Genomic DNA, 25,226 nt, shown 5'->3' with positions numbered 1-25,226 from the left:
ATGAATGCTATTTGGTACCGCCTGCAGGGAGGCAGGCAGGAGTTACCTTCTCTTGCACATAGATTTATCTGCCCTTGATTATTTATATTCAATCGTTCTTGAATTAGTCGCGAACTTTTGACTCTTCTTTAAAGGAAGATAGAAATCATAAAGATGTAAAAAGCGGCATGGTTGTGAAATGTGTTGGCAGCGTGCATGCTGCTAAGCAGCTAATTACTAAATATGAAATAGATAGCCAGTCCCGCTTTTGTATAGCTCGTGAATCTAAAGGTTTTAGTAAGATCGGTAAGTAAGTTCAGTGTACTATAGGCCTTTAAGTACAAGTCTATATTATAGGGACATTGGGGCCTACACGTTGTCTTTCGCTACAGATAGTTCGATACGTTTTGTGTTTAAGACTTCTATGAGTAATCAGAAACCCTTGGCTAGCGAAGATGGTTTTTCAAAGGTGTTAACTAGGAAGTATAATATTACTTATAAATGGTAGTGAACAATAGAAAATCAATAACTTTCTGATATAAAATACAGTTTTTAAAGATATATTATACAATGAATCAGGAGAATTGTACTTTTATTAATAAAAAGAACATGAAGATTGACATGTTTGTCTTTTTATATACATGTAGAAAATTAATAGTTATGATATTTTTGATAATGTCAAAATCTTTTTCCCAAAAGATCCCAATACAAAAGGTGGTGTCAAAATCTTTTGGGAAGTGGTGGACGCAAGCAGAGGCCATGCACTGCCTTTTGATGGAACCCCTTTTACCATCTTGGGGTTCCAAGTAAGACAGTGCATGCACGGTCCAGATCGTCACAAAAAAAAGTCTATACAGGTCAGGCTTAATTTCCCTTTTTGATACAGTTAAAATAGAAATCATGTTGAATAAAATTGGCAGTCTGAAATTTGTATGAAGAAATAGGTAGGCAATATTTTTTAAAATAATTTTTAGGAAACCTCTGCTGTGAGACAATTGTTGCAGCCCACCAAGAAAATGAATTGCCCAGCCTCTATTCATGTAAAGGCTGTTCTGAAATTTCCTGAGTTTAAGGTAAGTATTAATGTAAAATATTTCTCATGATCAATTGTGTATCATGCAAATTGATAAAAAATTTCCTGAGTTTAAGGTAAGTATTAATGTAAAATATTTCTCATGATCAATTGTGTATCATGCAAATTGATAAGTTTTGTAATGTGTTCTTTCATACTGGTAAATATTTACTGTGGTAGATCCCAAACCACCTGAATTTCTAATTAGGTGCTTCTAAATGAGCTACCTATGTTGGTAACACAGGTTTGTAAAACAAACTTGTAAAAAATGAAAAGCATTACTATGACTTGTAGATTTAAATGAATCTGAAATAATTGGTAACATTGATATTTTCCAGATTGAAGGAAATGATTCAGCTTGGAGGAGAAAACAGCTATCAAAACTCCTCCGCCAGAGGTTGTCTGAGGAAGGACCTCTTGTGAAAAACCTGGAAATTCACATCACCTTACCTGACCCAGGAGATCACAGAAATCATTTAACTGGAGAGGTGAAGGTCTATTCATCACTTAAACATTAATTTTGTTTAAAGACTATGTTTGATATGGTAAAATATGTACCTTCTTACCCCCTCCCCTTGGCCATTTTAACTTAATAATAAATAGCATAGTATCAAAATAAAAAGTTCATGAAGCAATGCATAGGATGTCTATCACATTCATTGTGCAATTAGTTGTTATTGTCCAATAATTTTTTGATAAAATGTCAGCAATATATTGGCTAATTCCTGCAAGTTTGAAAAATTGAAATATTGTGATTTTTCCTTTAACTTTTATATATTATATTAAATAACTCATTCCAGCTCACCTTGACTGTAAATATATGTAATCCATCTAGTATACACTTTATCATTTTACTCACTTTATAATGATAGATAGATATTGTTATATAACAGTAACTTGATGCAAAGGGTTGGATCACGTCGAGATGCCAGGCGTGGATCAGATCAGATCAAAGTAAATGCGAAGAATCAAGTTTGTTCTGATTTTAAAGATTAAGAGAGATAAAGTTTAAGAGTTTAATTAATTAGTTTAAGAGAATGGTGATACGGAATCAGAAACTCATACTTGCATAGCGTGGAATCCAGAAAATCGGATCACTTTCTGTAAAATTGACATCATGAAAGAAAAATTCATGGGTATATAATAAAAATTGTTACCATAAGCCTGAATAATCTTATATGAACTTTTTTTATTTTACCTCAATCTTTATAATGTTTAGTATGAAATGTTTGTAGATTTCAGGACTAAGCCAACCTTTAGATGAAGCTGTTATCTCTAAAATTCATGGCTTGGTACATGATGGTGTCAGAAGTATTGATGAGATGAAGAGACACTTGCGTCTCTTTGTCCAAGAGCACATTCAAACAGAGGATACCATAATTTCAGAGTTGAACAGAAGATACTATCCCACAAACAAAGACATAAGAAACCATATGTACAGGGCACTTCGATTTTGTCAGTAAGTAATATACTGGTCACTTATTTTTCGTATAATATTGAGAACCATATACGATTATTTGCCCAGCCACTACCAGTAATTAAAAGAAAGTTACATATGTAAGTGTGTATGAGTGTGATAACCTGTACAGTTTTATAAAAAAATCCCCAACTTATTTTATTATACTTTCATGTTAAATACTGATATCTGATTGGTTAAGATGCAGTTGATAATCCGTTCTATTACCCTCAGCAATAGCAACACACTTGGCAACGGGTAACACAACAAATTGTTACATGCGCGTAAACTATGCGCGTAAACTATGCGCGTACGGTTCGCCATAGAAATGTCATTCAGATATAAAAGCAGTGAAGTGTTCTTTAAAATTAAGACATTCAGTATAACAAAATAAATAGTGCCTGTTTGGGAGGGTAAGAGTTGAATTGACAACCCTAAAAAACCATTGTCAACCTCCGCTTCGCGTCGGTTGACAATGGTTTTTCTCGGGGTGTCAATTTCAACTCTTACCCTCCTAAACAGGCACTATTTATATAATGTTACAAATGCAATAGTCCTTCTGGTTTGAAAACCAGCGCCAGATAGCTTATATGGTAGAGCTCCTGACTAGAGATTCAGCAGTCTCTTGTTAAGGAGGCCAACTTAAATTTTCATTGGGTATGTTTGTGCGCATTCTTGTAAAATACAGACTGGTGTATTTATACTTTTATGAATTTTTTTTGGTATCATTAATAAAATTGAATGCAATAAATGAGAAACAGATATAAATGAAAAAAAATTTTAAGCAAAATTTTATTTTTTAAACAATTTTTTTCATTGTATGGTAGGTGTCAGCAATGCCATTGTGTTTTTATGACGTTATGATAAAACACTTTGTAGGAATACGTTAAAAGAATACAATAAAGGAATAATCTTGTGGGTATTTTTTTTAATTTTTGAATAAATCTATTTTACCAATCTACATTTGTAATACTCCAAATATATAGCAAAACTTGGTGCATTTAAATACTTTGAGATGACCCCCACTAAAAACCAGATAATAGAATGTAGTATTTTTTTGCATATAAGGTAGAAAATGATATTACAAATCACATATTACAATTTGAGAAAAAAAGCTATTGTAGTATTGTCAATTTCCTAAGTATTCTTACAGTAAACATACTTTGAGATGACCCGTAAAAAGAACCAGATGGTCGATTTTCTTGAACTTCGCATATGGTTAAAAATAAAGAGTTTTACTAAAGTTGTTTTTCCTCAAAAATTATATTTTATTATACAGGGCACTATAAAAATTAATTATTATATTTTATATTTATTATGTATGTATATGGTGTGCGTGTGCGCGCTGCGACACACTTGAATGTATCTTACAATGATATTTATTTGATTTAACACATCCAAAAATGTATTTAATTTCAATAATATTGTACATATATTAGGTTTTCAACTGAAGATCAAGAAAATATTCAGCACATGGTAAAGGAGTGGGAGGCTGCCAACCCTGCTGATCACTTTTATTATAGGCCACAGTAAGTAAATCATGTTTTAGGAATCATCAAATCTGTTGATAAATTGATCTTTGAAGTCCTCATTTGATGTTCCCAAAACATTTATATTAATTAAATTTATAATGAAACACATTTTTTAAAGGAAAAATTGCATAATTTTGTTTTCAGTGGATTTGTTTTCACTGCTGGACACATGATCAATATATATGAGATAATAAAGCATTAAAGAAAAAATATATTTAGAAATATTGAATTAGTACTAGATAAGATATATAATTAGGGCCCCACAAGGATTTGCAGGTGCCCTATAGTAATCACTCTGTCTGTCCGTCTGTCTGTCCGTCTGTCACTCTTCCATCCACAAATTTTCTGTTTTTTTCTAATAACTTTACTTTTTTTATGGTTGCCCAATCAAGTTCAAATTTGGTATGGTAGTTCAGTAGTCAGAAATACATATTTTGATGCTAAGTTTGGTTCTCTATGTCTTCTGGTTTGGAGCTGGGGTGATGGGGTAGATTCCTCATGTATACTAGGAAGGCTGTGCAATATTTGTCCTTTGGGATTAATTAACCTTCCACAGTAAGAAAATCCTAAGCTTTATCTTTATCTGTCACATTGAGATTAATTACTGCACTGCCTGTGTCTGCAAATGAACTTTGTTTTGAAGTTAAGGTCAATTTTGAATGATGTGTAGTATTGTGTACATTCTTTGAAATATGGATTTAAAATATAATATTCATACTTTATTTTGGTTAAAATACCATACACAATGATTTATGATAATTTATTGAATTCTAAAATCAAGATATATATTAATTAACTGTTAATTTTAACAGGTAATCAGATAATAACCCCATTCTGTCATTTATGAAAAAAAAAATTCTTATTGTAAATTTAGAAGAAAAGGATGAGAGAGCAGAACAATAAACCCCCTGGGATTAATTATTTTGCCTGCTGCAGAAAATTTAGAGGCTTATCTCTATCTGTCATATGAAGATTAATGAACACCTTTGTCTGCAACTGATGTTTGTTTTGAAGTTGAGGTCAACCCTGGGTGATACAATGTATTTGCATTCACTGAAGGCTTGCATTTTATAAAACACCTGTTTAAATCTTTTTATACCCCCCGCAAACAAAGTTTGGGGGGGTATATAGGAATCACCTTGTCCGTCCGTCCGTCTGTCCGTCTGTCTGTCTGTCTGTCCGTCTGTCTGTGCAATCGTGTCCGGTCCATATCTTTCTTATGGAGAAACATTTGAAGTTCTTACCTCACACAAAGATTGCTTATGACCTAAGGGTGTGTCATGACCTTGACCCAAAGTCATTCGGGCAAGGTCAAGGTCACTGGCAGAAAAAGTGCAAAATTCGTGTCCGGTCCATATCTTTCTTATGGAGAAACATTGGAAGTCCTTACTTCACACAAAGATTGCTTATGACCTAAGGGTGTGTCATGACCTTGACCCAAGGTCATTTGGGCAAGGTCAAGGTCACTGGCAGAAAAAGTGCAAAATTCGTGTCCGGTCCATATCTTTCTTATGGGGAAACATTGGAAGTTCTTACTTCACACAAAGATTGCTTATGACCTAAGGGTGTGTCATGACCTTGACCCAAGGTCATTTGGGCAAGGTCACTGGCAGAAAAAATGCAAAATTCGTGTCCGGTCCATATCTTTCTTATGGGGAAACATTGGAAGTTCTTTCTTCACACAAAGATTGCTTATGACCTAAGGGTGTGTCATGACCTTGACCAAAGGTCAATTGAGAAAGTTCAAGGTCATTGTTTCAAAAAAGCTAAATTCTGTCTGTGTCATGTCTTGTATTAATGGAAATATTAGAAGCTAAAAATTAACAGTTTTCAAAAATAAAGCAGTTGTTATTGATAGAAAATGGACAGTGAAATAGATTCATCCAATATTTTCTATAATTGCAAAAATACACGCGTAATGATTTTTTTCTTAGCGGGGGGTATCAATTGTGAGCTTGCTCACAGTACCTCTAGTTTAAATACACATTTAGTTTAGTTTTTTTATAAGACATGAGGTTATCCCTGTTTTATGCAGATACAAGGTTTTAGACATTCTGGAATTATCTTGAAATTTTAAAAATACAGTTGTTACTTATAATTTTCATATATTTTTTTTAAAATGTAATCAAATTAAACTCTCATTCCATGAGCTGCACCCTTATATTTTTACCCCTCAGTTTAACACTTTAATTGTTGGATGAAAATCATATCCAACTACAAATCATGAGATCCTATATATTGCAGTTCTTTACATCTTATGCCGGGCATTTATTTTTCATCATTGTTGATATAAAGAGGATGGAATTCAAAGTTTTTTTCACTTCTGTATATTAATTGTCATAGCAGGGCCCTTCCTGACTGGTCAGTTTTCTAGTTAAGTTTGGTAAAGGTTAGTAATTCTTATGAAGAATGAAATGTGAAATTGAATTGTTAATTTGATCATTCAAGAAAATCTGCTTTGTACTCATCTGCAATGCCTGCATGTCGAACCTTTTACAGTAAAGCTCATTTAGTAAGAACACAGGTAAAGCGAATTCTCTAATTTAGCAAAAAAAATTTGAGTTCAATTCACATTCTGATAATTAAAAGTATCAAAGAAATGGCATGTTTTTTTTTATTTTAAGCCCCAATTAGCAAAATTATAGTCTGGTGAAAGAAAACATGTACATGTATATAGTGAATTTGCTATAGTTATTATAACAAATCCGACTACAGATATAATCATTGGTCCCTAGGACTTCGCTATAACCTAGTTTTATACTGTATTACCATGATTATACCCCCATTCCCTTGTGTGTGCTTGTGTCTGTAACAAAGATTTCTCAGCAAATATTAATTGCAGCTGTTTGCAATTGAAATGTGTTAACTAACTTTTTGTTAAGCTTGCCATATGTAGGATTTATTTTTTAACAAATGATACGTCATCTTCCTGTAAAATGCTTCAGAGCCGGGTTATCAACAACAGTCAGAGCATTTACTCACAGAATTGTCTTGTTGTTTCAGGTTTGCAGGGGAGGATAAAGAATTGAATGGAGTAGACTCTAGATCTACAGCGACATCCAAGTCATTGCTTTTTGTTCATCAGTCTAGCTGGCAACAAGATCTTCTTATGAAATATGGAGATGAAATCTGTTTGCTTGATGCCACTTACAACACCTCCAAATATGACATCCCTCTTTTTTTTCTCTGTGTGAACACAAATGTAGGATATTCCATCGTTGCTTCATTTGTTGTTGCCAATGAGAACAGAGAGAACATAAAAGAAGGCCTGCAGATGGTGAAGGAATGGAATCCAGAATGGAATCCCAAATACTTCATGACGGACTTCGACGAGCGGGAGATTTGGGCAATTGAAAATACCTTTAAAGGTAGCTATCTCGTAAACATGTTTTACTGCACGAAAACATAAAAGAAACCTCATTTTAAATGTCTTTATGCAATATTACTCAGTTTTTTTTAAAAAAGTAGCACTGATTTGATTGAAAACATGAAGGAATCTTTTTTACATGCAATACATTGATATATTAAATGATTCAATGAAATATTCATTATGTCAAATGAAGATTGATTCCAGAAACATTACACAGACTATTTATTTTTTCCAGATTGTGAGAGTTTACTCTGTGATTTTCACAGGGAGCAGGCATGGACCAGGTGGATGAAAGATGGGAAACATGGTCTAACTACTGTCCAAATGGAAGTTCTTGAACTGTAAGTTTATCTTAGTTGGTACATATATGATTACATCAACATTAAGATATATTTATATTTGTTTGCTAAATCATATTTTTGTATTATTGTAGGCTCAGGAAAATAGCCCATTCAGCTACCGAGAATGAGTTTCATGGTCATGTGCAGAATCTTAAATTTTCAACTCACTGGAAAGAAAGTACTTTGTTACAGAAATGGTTCGAAGGGAAATGGCTGAAAAATGCAAAGGTAATTCAGCTCCTACAAATATTATCATTTATACAATTTTTATACAATGCAGAGTATATGTGATCATTGTTACAAGTGAATTAAAATACTGGTACATGATTTGATTAGAGTTATTGATATCTTGTGAAGAAAGAACCTACTCTTTGGTTAATAATGTTTTAACAATTAAATTAGATAGTTAATTAAAGTACGTTGAGAGAGATATCGAAATAGTTATGTCAGATGCCCAGATGGGGTTAGTAAAAAAATCATTGATAACATGATCACATAATATATTAAATAAACAATCATAAAATACAACTAGACTCTTGTTGCTATAGCAACAAAAAGGTCTTCCGTTCCTCATGTATAAATCTGTACAAAAGATCCATTTCTCTTGTAAACAGAAAATGGATATTATTTATACTAAAAAGGAATTCCCAAGAAATAAACAAACAAAAAGACAAAACTTCATTTTTGAGTACTTTCTGTGACGACCGAAAGTTACGCCGGATCATACAAAACAGTAAACATATCTTCATACATTGCCTTGTATTTCTTCAAATTTTGGATGTTCAAGTTTTTGTTAGTTATAATATCTCGTTGAGAAATGGTTTTTGTCTCGGGACCGGAAAGGAACGAACGGAAGTGATTAAGAAATTGAAAATACGTATTTTAGTACATTTACCTATGATAAGTTATTGTTCATCACATTGAGTAATATGCTATAAAAAATTCTAATTTAAAAAAAACCTTTTATTGCTTTTATTTTATCATTTCGAGTGAAAACCGGAAGTGACGTACGACCAAATGGAACCCGTTAAACACATGTTCGTTCAAATGTCCATTATCCATAAAAGTTTTGTGTCTTGATCTCTCTAAGTTTCTGAGATCTTGGGGGTAGTTTGTTTTTTAAAAGAAGGCTACCTTAGATATTTGAGATGTCTCAACGGAAGTAGAACTTTTTTGGGTTTTTTCACCATCTGTGGATGACCTCCTGTATTTTTATAACTAAAAGGTTACTTCCATGCCAAATAACCAACATATTTTTAAAAAATCAGAATTTGGTGTACTTTCTGTGACGACCGGAAGTTACGCCGGATGAAACAAAATAGTGTTAACACGTGTCCATACACAGGTCTATAATCCTACAAAGTTTGGTTGTTGAGGTCGTTACCGTTTTTGAGATCTCGTTGATATAAGGTTTTTTGTCTCGGGACAGGAAACGGACAAACGGAAGTGCTTAATGAAATTTAAATTTTTTATATCTTGTTACTTTCCTATTTTACATTATTATTCATCGAAGTAGCTAAAACTATCAAATAAAAACAGTTTTATGGATAAACAGTTTGATTTGTTTGAACTCTTCCGCTGTGAACCGGAAGTGACGGAAGACAAAATGAAACTGTTTAAACACATCTTCAATCAAATGTCTATAATTAGTGAAAGTTTCGTGTCTTAATCACGTACAGTACCTGAGAACTTGCGGGTACAAAATATGTTTTAAAAAAGCTTCCTGAGATAATCGAGATATCTCACCGGAAGTAGGTTTTTTTTGTTTATTTAACATTGTATAGATGACATATGAAAGGATCTATACTAATATCTTTATTCTATGGGAGATAAATTAAATATGTAAAAACAAAAAATTTTGAAGTGCTTCCGGTGACGACCGGAAGTTACGCCGAACAAAACAAAAATGTTTAAACACATCTACAACTATAGGTCTATCATCCCACAAAGTTTGGATGTTCAAGTGTTTACCGTTTCTGAGATCTCGTTGGTACAAGCTTTTTCAACGCGGGACAGGAAACGGACGACCGGAAACGATTTTTGACAAAATGAAAAAAACGCCTCGAGATATTGTCATTTTCTTCCATTCCAGAAAATTTCACATAAATCTATCCCGTCATCTCTGAGAAATCTTGTGGACAAAAACTGGGAAAAAAATAATAATAATAAAAAACCTTACAATCACTATAAGGTCTTAATCACGTACAGTACCTGAGAACTTGCGGGTACAAAATATGTTTTAAAAAAGCTTCCTGAGATAATCGAGATATCTCACCGGAAGTAGATTTTTTTTGTTTATTTAACATTGTATAGATGACATATGAAAGGATCTATACTAATATCTTTATTCTATGGGAGATAAATTAAATATGTAAAAACAAAAAATTTTGAAGTGCTTCCGGTGACGACCGGAAGTTACGCCGAACAAAACAAAAATGTTTAAACACATCTACAACTATAGGTCTATCTTCCCACAAAGTTTGGATGTTCAAGTGTTTACCGTTTCTGAGATCTCGTTGGTACAAGCTTTTTCAACGCGGGACAGGAAACGGACGACCGGAAACGATTTTTGACAAAATGAAAAAAACGCCTCGAGATATTGTCATTTTCTTCCATTCCAGAAAATTTCACATAAATCTATCCAGTCATCTCTGAGAAATCTTGTGGACAAAAACTGGGAAAAAAATAATAATAATAAAAAACCTTACAATCACTATAAGGTCTTAATCACGTACAGTACCTGAGAACTTGCGGGTACAAAATATGTTTTAAAAAAGCTTCCTGAGATAATCGAGATATCTCACCGGAAGTAGATTTTTTTTGTTTATTTAACATTGTATAGATGACATATGAAAGGATCTATACTAATATCTTTATTCTATGGGAGATAAATTAAATATGTAAAAACAAAAAATTTTGAAGTGCTTCCGGTGACGACCGGAAGTTACGCCGAACAAAACAAAAATGTTTAAACACATCTACAACTATAGGTCTATCATCCCACAAAGTTTGGATGTTCAAGTGTTTACCGTTTCTGAGATCTCGTTGGTACAAGCTTTTTCAACGCGGGACAGGAAACGGAGGACCGGAAACGATTTTTGACAAAATGAAAAAAACGCCTCGAGATATTGTCATTTTCTTCCATTCCAGAAAATTTCACATAAATCTATCCAGTCATCTCTGAGAAATCTTGTGGACAAAAACTGGGAAAAAAATAATAATAATAAAAAACCTTACAATCACTATAAGGTCTTCCGTTGGAAACGGAAGACCTTAATTATGTACCATGGAATATATATATGTAACTCTTATTAAACATTGTTTCAGAGGTGGGTGTGGTGTTTTCGGAGCTCGCGATTAAATACTCGAGTCACAACCACAAATGGGTTAGAGAGACAACACCAAGAGTTTAAGAAAACATACTTGGCCAAATACAGAGATGGATCTCTTTCTTCAACCTTGTCTGTGTTGATTTCGAATTATTTGCCAGAATCACACAAACGGTAAAAGATTTCCTTAATTCTACATATATGAATTTTAAAATTAAAAAAATTGTTTACTAAGAACAGGTCAATTAATACGAATATTACCATTGTTAGCTAATTGCTGTTGTAGCATTATATGCAGATACTATTAACTCATGTAAAAACATTATTTCAATAGTTAAATGTCAATTTTTAACCTTTTAACAATCATGATTAATAATTGTGTGTGTGTGTATATATATATATATATATATATATATATATATATATATATATATATATATATATATATATATATATATATATATAGTTTCTAAGCTAAATTACCTTATGACATATGAGGTATTATTGACATTTCACAGTATGACATATTTAGGCTCATTTTTTACTTATTAATTGTAGGATTTTTAATGAAATTCATTATAGTTCAATGTAATAGTAAATTGAAAAATTGAAATTTAAAAAAAAACAATTTGTTTCTCTATTTTGTTAATTACTGGTATTAGTTTTTTAAAAATTGTTTTTGTATTGCATTATAGATACATTCAGTACAATATTCAGAGCTTGGGAGAGTACAAGAAATACTCAGCTCATATTCCTGAATTTTTGCACAACAGGCCAAAATTCTTCTTGGAACATTGCATGAAACGAATTCCACCAAAATGTCCATATCTGCCTGTTACTGCAATAACATCTTTGCCAAGTGGAGAATTTCGTGTCCCTAGTTCTGATGGTAAGAACTTCTACATTTTGGATTTGGAGAGAAGAATGCCGAGCTGCTCATGCCCAGATTGGAGTAAATGCCACCTTCCCTGTAAACACATGCTCAGCATCTTCATTCATTTCCCTGGCCATAGTTGGGAGTTTTTACACCCAGATTATACAGAATGTCCACACTTCAAAGTAGATAGAGATATCCTTAAACAAGCTATAGAGGTTTCTCCACCAAGAAGTTCTAGACCAAGGACTGATGAAATTGATAATACTGATTTTGAGGCAGATAGAGAAGCAGAAAATGATATACCAAGAGCAAAGTCAAGTACATGTACCAAATCAAATTTAAGACTGAACTGTATTCAATTGTTAAAAAACATCTCATCTTCCATATATCTTGTCCCCGATCAAGAACAGCTGGTTCATGTATATAAAAGTCTGCAAGACAGTTGGACTTCTATGCAGAAATTGGTCCCCAAGCATAAAGGTCTTCCAGTGAGAACAACTTCTTTGACGGTAAAAAGATTGCAGACAAAAAAATACCGATCCCTTCCATCAAGAAGAAAGAGAAGGAAAAAACATAAATCTCAGGGGACGAAGAGTAGAAGAGGTATTAAAATTTTTATATCATGATGTAAATGTAGTATGTACCTCCTAGCATTTTTTGAAGAGAAAAACTTAATTCAAGCTAGAATAATTTTCTCTAATGGCTAATGTCCAAAAGGTATTAATATAGCAAATTTCAAGATTAAACACATTATACAGTTTTATAGTGGATAGTGAATATTAGCTAAAGTGAATTTAGTATATACCTGGTAACAGCAATCTCTATTAAATTTCTATAACTATACACTTGTTGAAAGAATAATTTGTATGTTTAAACTATGTATAAATATTTAGTTTTATATGAACCTGCAGTGCAAGAAGAAATTCTGATAGGAACAGAATCTGCAGAAGATCCAGAATTATATGGGCAGAGTGTTACTGATGGAGGAACTGAAAACCCACATTGCAGTGAGTATTTTTAACCGGGTTTACCAAAGGAAAAATCCGGTTATTGAAATGGTGAATATGGTGGGCGGGCAGCTGCCAAAAGGGTACCCTTATTTAATAGTGTTGCACATCTTGTATGATTTAATAACTTCAAATAATTATACATTATTTTAAAAAATAATGTCAATCTCAACCATAGTGCCCCAGATGTTATTTTGCTTAAAATGAAGCCTGTTTAACTATTGGTCTCATGTGTAAATGTCATTAAATGCCATTTTTTTTGTACTAAATCAATGTATTGAGCATCATTCGGCATTGAGTTGCTAGGCATGCAGTCCTCAAGCAAACTTTACACAAAGGTACCGGTAATATAATATAAAGAATGTCAATCATATCTGGTCATTAGGGCTTGCTCTGCGGACAACCTATTAAGAGATCAGTCTGTCCATTTGAGATATACATGTATTGCCCAGAGCATATCTTCTCTCCCTTTGGCCCAATCTGGATCATACATCACCCAAAGGGTGCCTTTGGTCAAAGTGTGCAGTGATTTGATGGATGTTTGTAGGTCAAGGGTCAAGGTCATATTGGACCACAGAAAAAATCCTAGAGCATTTATACTCTCCACTTAGTGTTCTTTGGCTCCTACTTCACATAAACAGAGCTGTTGGGTAAAGATTTTGCAGTACCCTTGAACAAAGTTTAAAAATCAAATGTGAAGGTCATAGCAGATATCTTTATAACCCAGTTACAGACCATGAATTATTTCCCATTTGCTTAATCATGCTCAAATTGATAAAAGTACTTAAAGTATAAAGGGGTAATGTGTTCTCTTTCTATGTTAAAGTCAAAGTAAAATTCTCTGAAATGCTTTTCATCCTATTGTCCATTATTTGAGTGATCACCATTTCAATGATGTCTAGTTTTATTTGTAATGAATAGGAGAAGAACTGTAGGTTAAAGGAACATAAATAAGAATATATATAATTTAAGACTTATAAACAATTGTAGATGTATATTTAATAGGAAAGAGTGAATGAACATATTAATGCAAATGAATGAAAATACATAGCTGGACCAGAATTTGAACTAGGACCCAGCAGCTCTAGTCAGGAGATCTATCACTGAGCTACCCTGGCTGTTATGAATTGTTCAAATAGCCCTACTTCTAAATATCTTATTTTGTAATGATCACTTCCTTTTATTTTGAATGAGTATCATATTTTCTTAGCAGAATCAAATTGCAGTAACATGTTAACATTTATTTAATGATGCCTAAATAAATGTCAATTAAATCTCAGTTAAAAGGAATGTGGGATAATTACATGTGAAATGGTATTAGAATTGGACCTGAGCTCAAATTATTACATATTTTATTACACAGAGAATTCACGAGGAACACAAACTATATATAAGTTGAGAAATATTCTTTAAAAAAAATATTATTTTAAAAGGTTTTGACTCCAGCGTTCCTGCTGAAAATGCCGCCGTGGACAATAGTCTTGGTAAGAAATTAAAATGAAAAGAATGTTTGAAGCAATACACACAGAAAGACAAATGAAAAATGTGTGTGTCCTTTACATTTGTAAAGTGAATGTGTTTTATAATGAAAAAAGACTAGTTTGAGTACTAAACAATACAATTTTACTTCTCAGTTGAGGATATTTGGGCTCAAAAACCAGTGGGTCATCTGTGTAGCAAGATAGGACCATACAAACTGAGTGACAGGTCCTTTTACTGTTTAAAAACCATGCTCCCAGATGAGGTAGAGTATTAAAATTGATATTTTTTTGGTTATGAATTAATGTATTATATTATCAGTATGAAGCTTTATTTTTTTTTATTGAAAGACTGAAACAAATGCCAAATTAGACATTTTCTCCTGCAACTGATACATACATTTCAGATAATTGATGCATATACATATCTGCTTGCATCATCACAAGAGGTAACTGTTACTGGTTTTTTATTAATGTTTTGATAATTTCACAATTTTGGTAGCTGACGATAATATAACACTGCTTGTTATATGGCGTTTGATTGGATAGAAAAATTAGTTAAGTTTGAGTATAACCTGGATTGCATGTCACAAGAAACGTCACATTGCACCAATGTCAAAAATGTATTAATCCGCCTGACGTAACGTTTGAATTTAAACAGATTAATATCATTTTTAAAAGTATAACGCTCTCAATTTGTACAGTAAATTACAGAAGAAATGAACTCAATATCTATCCAAATTATACTCATTTAACCTGGGTTGTAGCAATTTAAACTTTTTTATAAAGCGTAAATTGACCCAACATTATAAGGCTATACTCATAAAATTTGGGTACACATTGAGTTCATTTCTTAAATAACTTGACTTAAGAAAGGGTAGCAATCATAGGTTATTGCATATGTTGCTTAGAACCAGAATATATACTCTGTCCCAAGATATTTATGCAATCGTATGTTATTTAAAAGAAATAAACATTAATTGTTTTAAATAATTATTTTTAAAAACTACCAGATTTGTTGATATTGTATAATTTTTCAGTATCTTTAATCCTTCCTTATAAAGGCATTTCACATGCCTTATTCACCCATCTTTGATATTTTTCATAGAGCAAGCATGTGTATCATATCAATTGCACACTCATGACTGCAATATTCAATGGAAATGCTGAACTGCACAATTACCTTGCTGAGGTAAGAAAATACACAAAATTATTTATATAATTTGAAAAAAAAAAGAAGATTTAGAATTTGTATCATATGACACTTAATAGCAATAGATGTTATTGTTTAATGGTGTCATTAAGAAATTAATGCTAAAACTTATATAAATAATCAAGATATTTTGACGTGTTTGTTTACTCGAAGTGTTGTACTTTTTAGCTTAGTTGAGCTGCTTTTTTTTTGTTTATTTGATTTTGCATTTTTTTTATACTATTCTCTCTGTCAATTATTAAGGTAAGAAAATTTATAACAATATACTTTTCAAACCTGTCCTATTTTTTATTGTAGGTGCCAAAGTTGGATGACTTTGATGTGCTATGTGGAGCAGTTAATGAAGGATCTTGTCACTGGTGCCTTGTTGTGGGTTATATTCATCATTACTTTGAATTCATGCATTGCTTTTATAAATGGCATGGAGGGGGATTTATTGAGAATTCAAATATACATGTAGCAGAATTTGTTAGGTTTTCCTGCAAATTCAAAAAGTTATTGAAAGAGATTTTCAAATGGAATTCAACATTGATTGGCTGTTTGAAATTTTACAATTAACATTATACAATGTACATGTAAATAGGACAAATATGGCTCATACTTGAAGATAGATAATCAATATGACTAAAACACATAAAAGGATATCCTGGTATTTTTTGCTCTAGCTGCTTTAAGTGATATTACATGAATACAGTGAGGAGCAATATAATAAAAACCATGATAACGTTTGGAAAATTTTATTCCGGCCTGTATTCAGTGTCACAAGATTATGTTGTAGTACATCATGCCAAAGGATCAGATCCTATACTACTTAAATCCACTTGGAGAATCATCGTACCGATTACTGCGAATTGAAGAAAAGTGGAAGTAAGTTCCCTTTTTAGGTCACCTGAGTCACTCAGGTGACCTATTGCAATTGGTCTTCGTCCGTCGTCGTGCGTCGTGCGTCGTGCGTCGTGCGTTAACAATTTTACATTTTTGACTTCTTCTTGAAAACTACCAGGCCAATCGTTACCATTTTTGGTGTGAAGCATCTCTATGGTAAGAAGAATCTAAATTGTGAAATTTATGGCTCTACCACCCCTGGGGTGCCACGGGCGGGGCCAAATATGCAAAAAAAGCCAAATTTTCAAAAATCTTCTTCTCTACTTCCACACATGTGAGGGAAAAACTGAATGCATAGTTATGATGTCCATGAAGCCCTCTACCAAAATTGTGAAATTTATGGCCCCTGGGTCAGGGGTTCTGGCTCTAGGGTGGGGCCAATATGGCCATATAGTAAAAATGTATTAAATCTTAGAAAATCTTCTTCTCTACTACCATATATATTTGTTAAAAACTAAATGCATGATTATGATGTCCATGAAGCCCTCTTCCTAAATTGGGAAATTCATGACCCCTGGGTCAGGGGTTCAGGCTCAAGGGTGGGGCCAATATGGCCAAACAGTAAAAATGTATTAAATCTTAGAAAATCTTCTTCTCTACTCCCATATACATTTGTTAAAAACTAAATGCATGGTTATGATGTCCATGAAGCCCTCTACCTTAATTGTGAAATTCATTACCCCTCAGTCAGGAATTCAGGCTCTAGGGTGGGGCCAATATGGCCATATAGTAAAAATGTATTAAATCTTAGAAAATCTTTTTCTCTACTATCATATATATTTGTTAAAAACTAAATGCATGATTATGATGTCCATGAAGCCCTCTACCTAAATTGTGAAATTCATGGCCCCTGGGTCAGGGGTTCAGGCTCTAGGGTGGGGCCGATATGGCCAAATAGTAAAAATGTATTAAATCTTAGAAAATCTTCTTCTCTACTCCCATATATATTTGTTAAAAACTAAATGCATGGTTATGATGTCCATGAAGCCCTCTACCTTAATTGTGAAATTCATGACCCCTCGGTCAGGGGTTCAGGCTCAAGGGTGGGGCCGATATGGCCATATAGTAAAAATGTATTAAATCTTAGAAAATCTTCTTCTCTACTCCCATTTATATTTGTTAAAAACTAAATGCATGATTATGATGTCCATGAGGCTCTCTACTAAAATTGTGAAATTCATGACCCGTTGGTCAGGTGTTCATGCTCTAGGGTGGGGCCAATATGGCCATATAGTAAAAATGATTTAAATCTTTAAAAATCTTCTTCTCTACTCCCACACATGTGGGCAAAAAACTGAATACATGGTTATGATATCCACAATCTCCTTTACCTAAATTGTGAAATTCATGGCCCCTGGGTCAGGGGTTCAGGACATGGGGGGGGGGGGGGGGGCAATATGGCAATAAAGTGTTAATGCATATAATGTTTAAAAATCTTCTTCTCTATTCTCACACATCTGTATAAAAAAAAAAACGACTAATAATTATGTTTACCAGGAAGTCCTCTACTGAAATTTTAATTTTCATGTCCCCTGGCGTATGGGTTTTGACTCTAGGGCAGGGCCAGAATGGATGTATAGATGTTAATGCATATAACGTTAAAAAATTATCTTCTTTACTCCCACACACCTGAAAGGAAAACTGAATTCATTATTTTGTAGACCAGATCTTTTAGTTTTTCACCAAAATTATAGGTTTCACAGTTCTTTTTGAATTAAATGTGGTTGTCATTACAAATTTATAATTTTTCTACTCCAGTATGAAACCTAATTAATTAGATGCATATATGAGACTCCATGACAAGTTTGTGTATTGGATATATGCTACTCAGGTGACCGTTAAGGCCAATTGGCCTCTTGTTTGTTGATCATACAATTTTAGATATGATGTATGAAATCATGTATTGCTAATTTCATCGTACATGTACATATACCGGTATATCTACCAACACTTCCTCATTTCTTTAGAAACTTGTTATTTGGAAGAGAAAATTTAGGCATATCAGAGAATCCAACAGAGTGGTTTGTCCATAGCAAAAAGCATGCTCGTCAAACAGATTCCACATCATGCGGTGTTTTTGTCTTAAAGGTATTTTACTGTGGTATCACAATGACCACCCATCTTTGTGCATTTGTAGACTATTTCTAGTTCTAAGAATAAAAGCAAACCATTGATTATTCTGAAAATTTGCACATTTCTTCTATAATTTACAATGTCAATACATTTTATAAAGTACTTAGCATTTGTAATTTGTAAGATTTGACAACAATTTCACAAAGTATTTTTTTAATTACCGATTATATTTTTCTGCATGCAGCTTTAGCCATGACTAAACTTAAATCTTTGGTCATGTGAAAGGTCAAATAACCTTCACGAAGAACCAGAGTCTTAAATAGGATGTTTTAATTATCAACAAATTCCATTAAATTTGTGTAACAAATATATTGCACATTTTTTCTTTTGTTGGTTCTAGTTCCTTGAATATATGCTTGCCGGGGAGGAGAATTTAGATATTGATATTACCGGAAGAATATTGGACACAAGAAAGTCCATTGGACAAGTTCTTTTAAAAAACAGTGGTAAATGAAGAACGTCAGGAATAATGTTAATTTAATATGATGATGTTATTACAAAAATATAACATAATTTAAGCCTTGTCTTAAACTAACATTCTAATGATTAAGCTCAAAGTACTTTCGTTGCTTTTATTAGAACTTACTGGTAATTATAAGTGCATTTCAAATAGGATAAAGTAGTACGTAAATTCAATGCAAATTAACAAACTTATACCTTTTATCTTTTTTCACAGATGATTTAGAACAGTATTGCAGATATTGTTATACAAAAGAGTCTGAAGAAAGAGGGACACTGGTATTTAAACAAATAAAAATGATAATTAATGGTCCTCCACACCCTCTGGAAAAGTTTGTCATAGAAATTAATCCAATTTTTTAACATCCTTTCCAGATATGAAATTCAATCATGCATTTGACTTCAAAATAATGGAAATCATGTTCAATTTTAAACAAGAAACAAATTTTAAAAATATTCATAAAAATTAAAGTTCCTGCTATATTTGAACTCGGGACCTGTGGGTTAGTAGACCTAAGCTATACCCACTGTGCGACAAAGATAGCTAGATACCCAATTTTAGTGACGTAAACAGTTTTACAATGAATTGAAATCGGCATGTTATGACGTAATGTCCTAAAAAGTAAAAGTCATAGGGTGTTGAGGACTCTTTAAGTTCACCAGCCAAACTACATATGAATATAAAACTTTTTTTTTTCAAATGTGTGTGAATTTTGATCAAATACTATTAAAAACAAGATTAAACCAATGAAATTATTTGAAACGATTAGATCAATAAATTTATATATGCAGGTACATATCTCTCTCTCTCTCTCTCTCTCTCTCTCTCTGTATAAATATTTAAAGCTTTCTTTTTTAGGTTTGCTGTAGGCAATGCACTGGATCCAAATATTTCCATGTCAAATGTGAATGTTCCTTGCATCCTGCTGCAAAAGGAAATAATGGCCAGAACAATGTATTATTTCTTCTTTTGAGCATGTATAAACCGTTATTATATAATTTAGTGTAGCGATTATCATTATATACTATCATAACTTTTTTGAGGGATAAAAAATGATATACTTACTTAGACTCAATTTCATATGTTTCAGTTTAAGTCCATGCAATCATAAAAGGGCAAACTTAGATTTTATAATGGAGTATATATTAATTTAATAGAAATGTATAATGCAATGCTTATTGTTTTGTTTTCTTTATTTCAGTCTAGTATGGAATACCAGTTGAGAAAAAATCCCACTAAGGTAGTTATGTATAATAAATATACATGTACTAGTAGTTCAATTGTTTACAAAGTTGTGCAATAATTGAGGACATACATGTAACAAATAGATGATAGGATCTCTTTACTTTACCCTGCGATTGCTTTCAGAAAAGAAAGAGAAGTTCATATATATATTCTGACTTAAAAGGAAGGTATAAACAGTTTATGCATGCTGAAGTTTTTGTTTTAAAAAAATATATGTTTTTTAATTTTGATTTGAAAACTTTATTTTTTAAGTTTACATGTAATTTTACCTTTTGACATCACTGAGAGTGGGTTGTGATGTGTTTTAGAATTAAATTCACTCAATGTGAAAACTTTTTCTCATATTAAATTGAAACTTTATTTACTTTTAAAGTGGCTAAACTTTAATTTCACCAGTTTCTTAAATCAGCAGAACAAAAACTCAAATCATTAATATGAACAAAAGCTCTGTACTGTAAGATATTTTGCAGTTCATATTAAAGTCCCAATCACTGAGCTATGAAGATATTCAACCAAATAAATTATGATGCAAACAATTTTTTATTTAGCAAGCAGCTGCCAAATAAATGCATTTAGTGATATTTTCCTCCCTTTCCTTCCGTCATTATTTTTATTATTGATTTTATTGAGTTAATATCATTATTAATCATTTGTAAAGAAACTTCATTGGCATCCTTTAAGAATTTATCATTTTTATGCCCTGTCAATAACCAGTATTAAAGCTGCTTGGTTCGATTTTTTTGTTATTACAGTATCAAATAATTTTCCATACAAACCCTTTGTCTTAGAAAGTTATGGACATTCTCATGCATATTTACACCAGCAAAATCGGTCTCCTTTCAAAGTTAGAAATATTCAAATTAAATAAAATAATTTCTTTTTGGGCAAAGGAAATAACAATTAAACCAAAATGCATCAGGGGAATATTTAGAAAAGGGAATCATTTGGTTTTGTCCCCCAAATGATTGGAGTTATTCAACCAGCATGCTATGCATCGATTGTAAAGAAAGCAAACTTAAGGTGGAATAACACATCGTCATAAAATGGCTGACCTCTGGTCGAAATGACATTTTGTTTTATGAAAAGGATTTTATTGTCTGCAACTTATAACTTACCTCATAGCCAAGTGGATAAAGTGTCGGGCTTGTGATCGGTACATACCGAGTTCGAATCCCGCAGTGGCTTTTGTTGTTACTTACTTTTTTTTATATATTCATTTTTTATCCCCAAAATGCAAATTTTTTCGCTTATTTGACATACATATATATATATATATATATATATATATATATATATAGTTTATTTATCATTATATCTTTCATAATCAAACAATTTACAGTTAATTTGAGTGACTTTTTTACAGTTAATTTGAGTGACTTTTTTCAGGTGAGTTATTCCACCTTAAAAGATATTTGCAAACAAAACGTACTCAGGTATAATTGTAATTTGCCTGAACATTACAACCTTTATTAATAGCGATGTCAAAGTCGTAGTACAACCATACCTGTCTCGATGTCAGGGGTGAATTTTAACATGAGGCAAAATAACACGATACCCTTTAATGTTGTGTATTTTATTGAAAAAATTGTACATATTTTTTTTCTTTGAAATTTGGCTTAATTGACTTGGAAAACTACTGCAATGTCTATTATTATACATATTCTTAGCATAACCAAATATCTTTTAAAAGTGTGCACAAAATTTGATATAAAATCGGACCAAGCAACTTTAAAAGTGCATGCACGTAAAAAGTTGATGTGAAATTTCGATAAGAACAAGAAAAATAAATTCATGTGATGACTAACTATATTACTTCCTTAATTTTTAATCCGATCTCTGAAATGAAATTTGTCATTTAGATATACATGTACCTCAAGTCAACAGTCAAGAAACTTGCCAGATACTACGTCATCTCCAAAACAGCCATTGGACCATAGTCTTTCATGGCTTTATGACAGTGTGCATGCTTACGTTAGTATATTGATTTGTAGTATATATATAATTTCAGATAAAAGCATCATCCATAATGAAGTTAAAAGACATTTGTATATTTTGAAGATGTCAATCAGTACTGCTGTTTAAAAATTTAATCTATAAGAATCTTTATTACACATGTACATGGGTTTTCAATTTAGACTGAACAATGTAAAAGACTTGTCAATGCATTATGTCGATTAAGTCCAGGAAGGGACTTAATGAAAGGAGCTTCAACAGTCTCAGGCCACAAGATATCGGTGTTGGTATGTAAAATAAGTCTGGTAGAATTTTCCGAAGTTATGCTGATCAATATACCATCTACACCGTATATTATGAGATATCTATGAATTAAATTTCAGTTTGAGAATCACATCAAGGCAAAGCTTACAGAGGTTACTAGATTGAAAGATGGAAGATCAAGGTGAGTACTTGCACTGTGAAATTACAATCCGGAATTATTAAGTATTAAATAAAATACTTAATAAATCTGATCCAACAAAATTTAATCAATAAGCCATTTTGCTAATTTGCTTTTATACCTATATAAATACATGTATGTATTTAAATATATGTTAAGTAATATTTGTTGTAAAATCTCTTCTATCCATGCAAAATACTAATACTGAGCTAGGTTTTGCTTTATACATGTATATATGTCAAAATTTGTTTTTTACATAAAGCAAGAGGTCCTCGTTGGTTTGTTTGTGGAAAAATGAATTTTTTTTCCACTTATTTGCAAGCAAGATAATGAATTGGTATTGTTATGTAATTGCAAGCTGTTATGAACCACATTGGCGGCATGTAAGATGGATTAAACGGCAGCCACTTAATGAGCATCTAGAGATGAGGAATTCTGAAAAGGGAATTGAGGAAAGAAGTAAACTTTTTGGAAAGGTATGGTGCTAAATCACTTAACAATTTATGTACAAACACACACACACACACACACACTCTCTCTCTCTCTCTCTCTCTCTCTCTCTCCAACTTTGAATACAAACTGTGGTTAATGGTTATATTTTAAATATATATCTAACTTTTTCAATCAGGGTTGGAAAGAATTATATGCATTGGTTTTGGAAGAGTTTGGAGTCTTCAAGCCAAAAACAATAATGTAAGTTATCTATAGCGTAATGTACAAGGATCATCAAATAAAATTTAAAAAGCATTAGAAGTAGTTTTAATTATGTCATTTAAGTGTATTTAATGCTTACAATGCTTCAGTAACCCATTGCCATTAGTTAATCAAACTTTGAGCTGTGTTTACACATATACATGCATGTTTCTTTATTAATGCATATTTGACTGCACCAGCTTTACCACCATTAACACTTACAGTACCGATCAGATCCAGCCTAGCACCAGAGTAAACCCCAACTAAACCCCAGGTTTACTTGGGGTTTATTAGGAATTGCTTGTGGGTTCAGTTGAATGGACTGAAGTGTGAAGCAGACCAGTCTTTTATCTTACCATCTTGTAATTCCTGCCCCTTGTATATTCCTAATACATATGTAGTGTCTGCTTTCAGGGGTATACTTCTGATTGGGGTCTACTCTCTGTGTCATCTCAGGGTTTACTTTGGGTTTACTCTGGGTCCACTTTAATAAACCCGAAGTGCACAAACCCAGAAATTTAGTCAGAGTTTACTTTCTGTTAGGTTGGGTCTGATCGGTACTAATATATGTTAACAAATTAACTTATGGACATTTTCCATCACATACAGTTGTATATATTGAAGTGTCATTCAAGAATTTTAAATGTTTATTCTAATGTCATTGAAATTGCATTTATCTTATTTTGCTATTTCAGAAGAATTGGTTATTGCCATGGCCACTATTTATCCATGAAGGAAGACAAAAATGAGCCACTCATGGCTACTCTAGAGGATGAGTAAGTGTTGATTTTGATGGTGCTCCTGGTCTACTCTAGTAATAAACATATCAGGTTGTCCTTCTGTGTATATATCTCCCTGCTTTTGGTTTCTTGAAGATGTGAATTTTATGAATCGGAAATTTCCAAGAGCACGTTTAACCCCCTCCCCCTCTAGATCCAGATTTAAATGGCAAATGATAAAGATATGATGTCTGTGAAATAAAATTTGTATTAGATCAAGATTGACTTCAATGTTACACAGTATAAGGCAGAACAATTATGTGAACATAGATAAGTGTATATTTCCATATAATAATTCTTTATGAATGAATGTTATGATGTGGAATCAGATTTATTCCAAATATACAAGTTCATCATATTTGTTTTTATGTTTTAGGATGGGACAAAATATGAATGAAGGTGTTCGCTATTTCAAAGACGTTTTGTTTGTTGAGTCAGAGATTTTCGTTGCCTCCCTTGTTTGGAATTTGACATTATTGGAAGCTGAACGTCGTCTTTACCCTATAAATTAATTTATGTTATACGTGTATTTGTAAAGATAATATATTTGTAAAGATAATGTTGATTGCTCACTCCAATTTATATGTTGTATATGTATTGGTAATGTCAATTTGTAACTGCTGTATTGATTGTATTTTATTTAAACATTTATTGAAAAAAACCTTGTTTTAAATCAACCATGAAGATCTCTGATCACTGGAAGTTAGACCAGTGGTAGTATTATAGGAATTTTACTTTTCTATTTTGAATATGATAATATAAATACAAGATATCATCAAAAATAGAATAAAATTTGATTCATTAAATGAGAACCATAATTCATTATGTTGTGGACCATATAAAAGAAAATAATTCTTTGTCCGAATTTCCTGTCAGCTTTATACTATGAAATGTATATTATGTTATGTATGGTAATATATTTAAAACATGAATAAATGATGATAATCAATGTTTATATTGGGGTATCAAATTTACTCAGAGA

The 25,226-nt window shown here is 32.2% G+C and overlaps 2 protein-coding genes across 4 annotated transcripts in view; one reads left to right on the top strand and one right to left on the bottom strand.

Moving 5' to 3' along the window:
- LOC105321344 (glutathionyl-hydroquinone reductase YqjG) overlaps positions 1-25,226 on the bottom strand; it is a 47,294-nt gene that overhangs the window by 4,027 nt on the left and 18,041 nt on the right. The gene's annotated exons all lie outside the window — the stretch shown is intronic.
- LOC105338448 (uncharacterized) lies at positions 7-25,112 on the top strand. Its single transcript, XM_066087192.1, has 29 exons — positions 7-836; positions 954-1,052; positions 1,390-1,539; positions 2,287-2,510; positions 3,947-4,036; positions 7,043-7,407; positions 7,645-7,750; positions 7,843-7,978; positions 11,078-11,253; positions 11,775-12,559; positions 12,868-12,963; positions 14,397-14,447; positions 14,598-14,707; positions 14,849-14,890; positions 15,550-15,633; positions 15,952-16,023; positions 16,433-16,521; positions 18,507-18,627; positions 19,013-19,118; positions 19,349-19,410; positions 19,991-20,086; positions 20,334-20,372; positions 22,237-22,348; positions 22,513-22,617; positions 22,714-22,775; positions 23,131-23,248; positions 23,401-23,465; positions 24,161-24,241; positions 24,621-25,112. The coding sequence occupies exons 1-23, from the start codon at positions 798-800 to the stop codon at positions 22,312-22,314; spliced, it is 3,216 nt and encodes a 1,071-aa protein (XP_065943264.1). The 5' UTR covers positions 7-797; the 3' UTR covers positions 22,315-22,348; positions 22,513-22,617; positions 22,714-22,775; positions 23,131-23,248; positions 23,401-23,465; positions 24,161-24,241; positions 24,621-25,112.

The sequence above is a fragment of the Magallana gigas genome, chromosome 6, assembly GCF_963853765.1.
Source record: "Magallana gigas chromosome 6, xbMagGiga1.1, whole genome shotgun sequence".
In the NCBI taxonomy this organism is placed as follows: domain Eukaryota; kingdom Metazoa; phylum Mollusca; class Bivalvia; order Ostreida; family Ostreidae; genus Magallana; species Magallana gigas.
Note: the sequence above shows the minus strand (reverse complement) of the source record. Positions and strands in the feature narration are given on the sequence as shown.

Bases quoted from the DNA above. Each gene is read 5' to 3' on its own strand.
- LOC105338448 (XM_066087192.1), top strand. From the start codon at position 798: ATGCACGGTCCAGATCGTCACAAAAAAAAGTCTATACAG. The intron at 16,024-16,432 runs GTGGGTTATATT...ATTATGTTGTAG, and splicing joins CTTGTCACTGGTGCCTTGTT to TACATCATGCCAAAGGATCA. The intron at 20,373-22,236 runs GTAGTTATGTAT...TTTGTCATTTAG, and splicing joins TGAGAAAAAATCCCACTAAG to ATATACATGTACCTCAAGTC.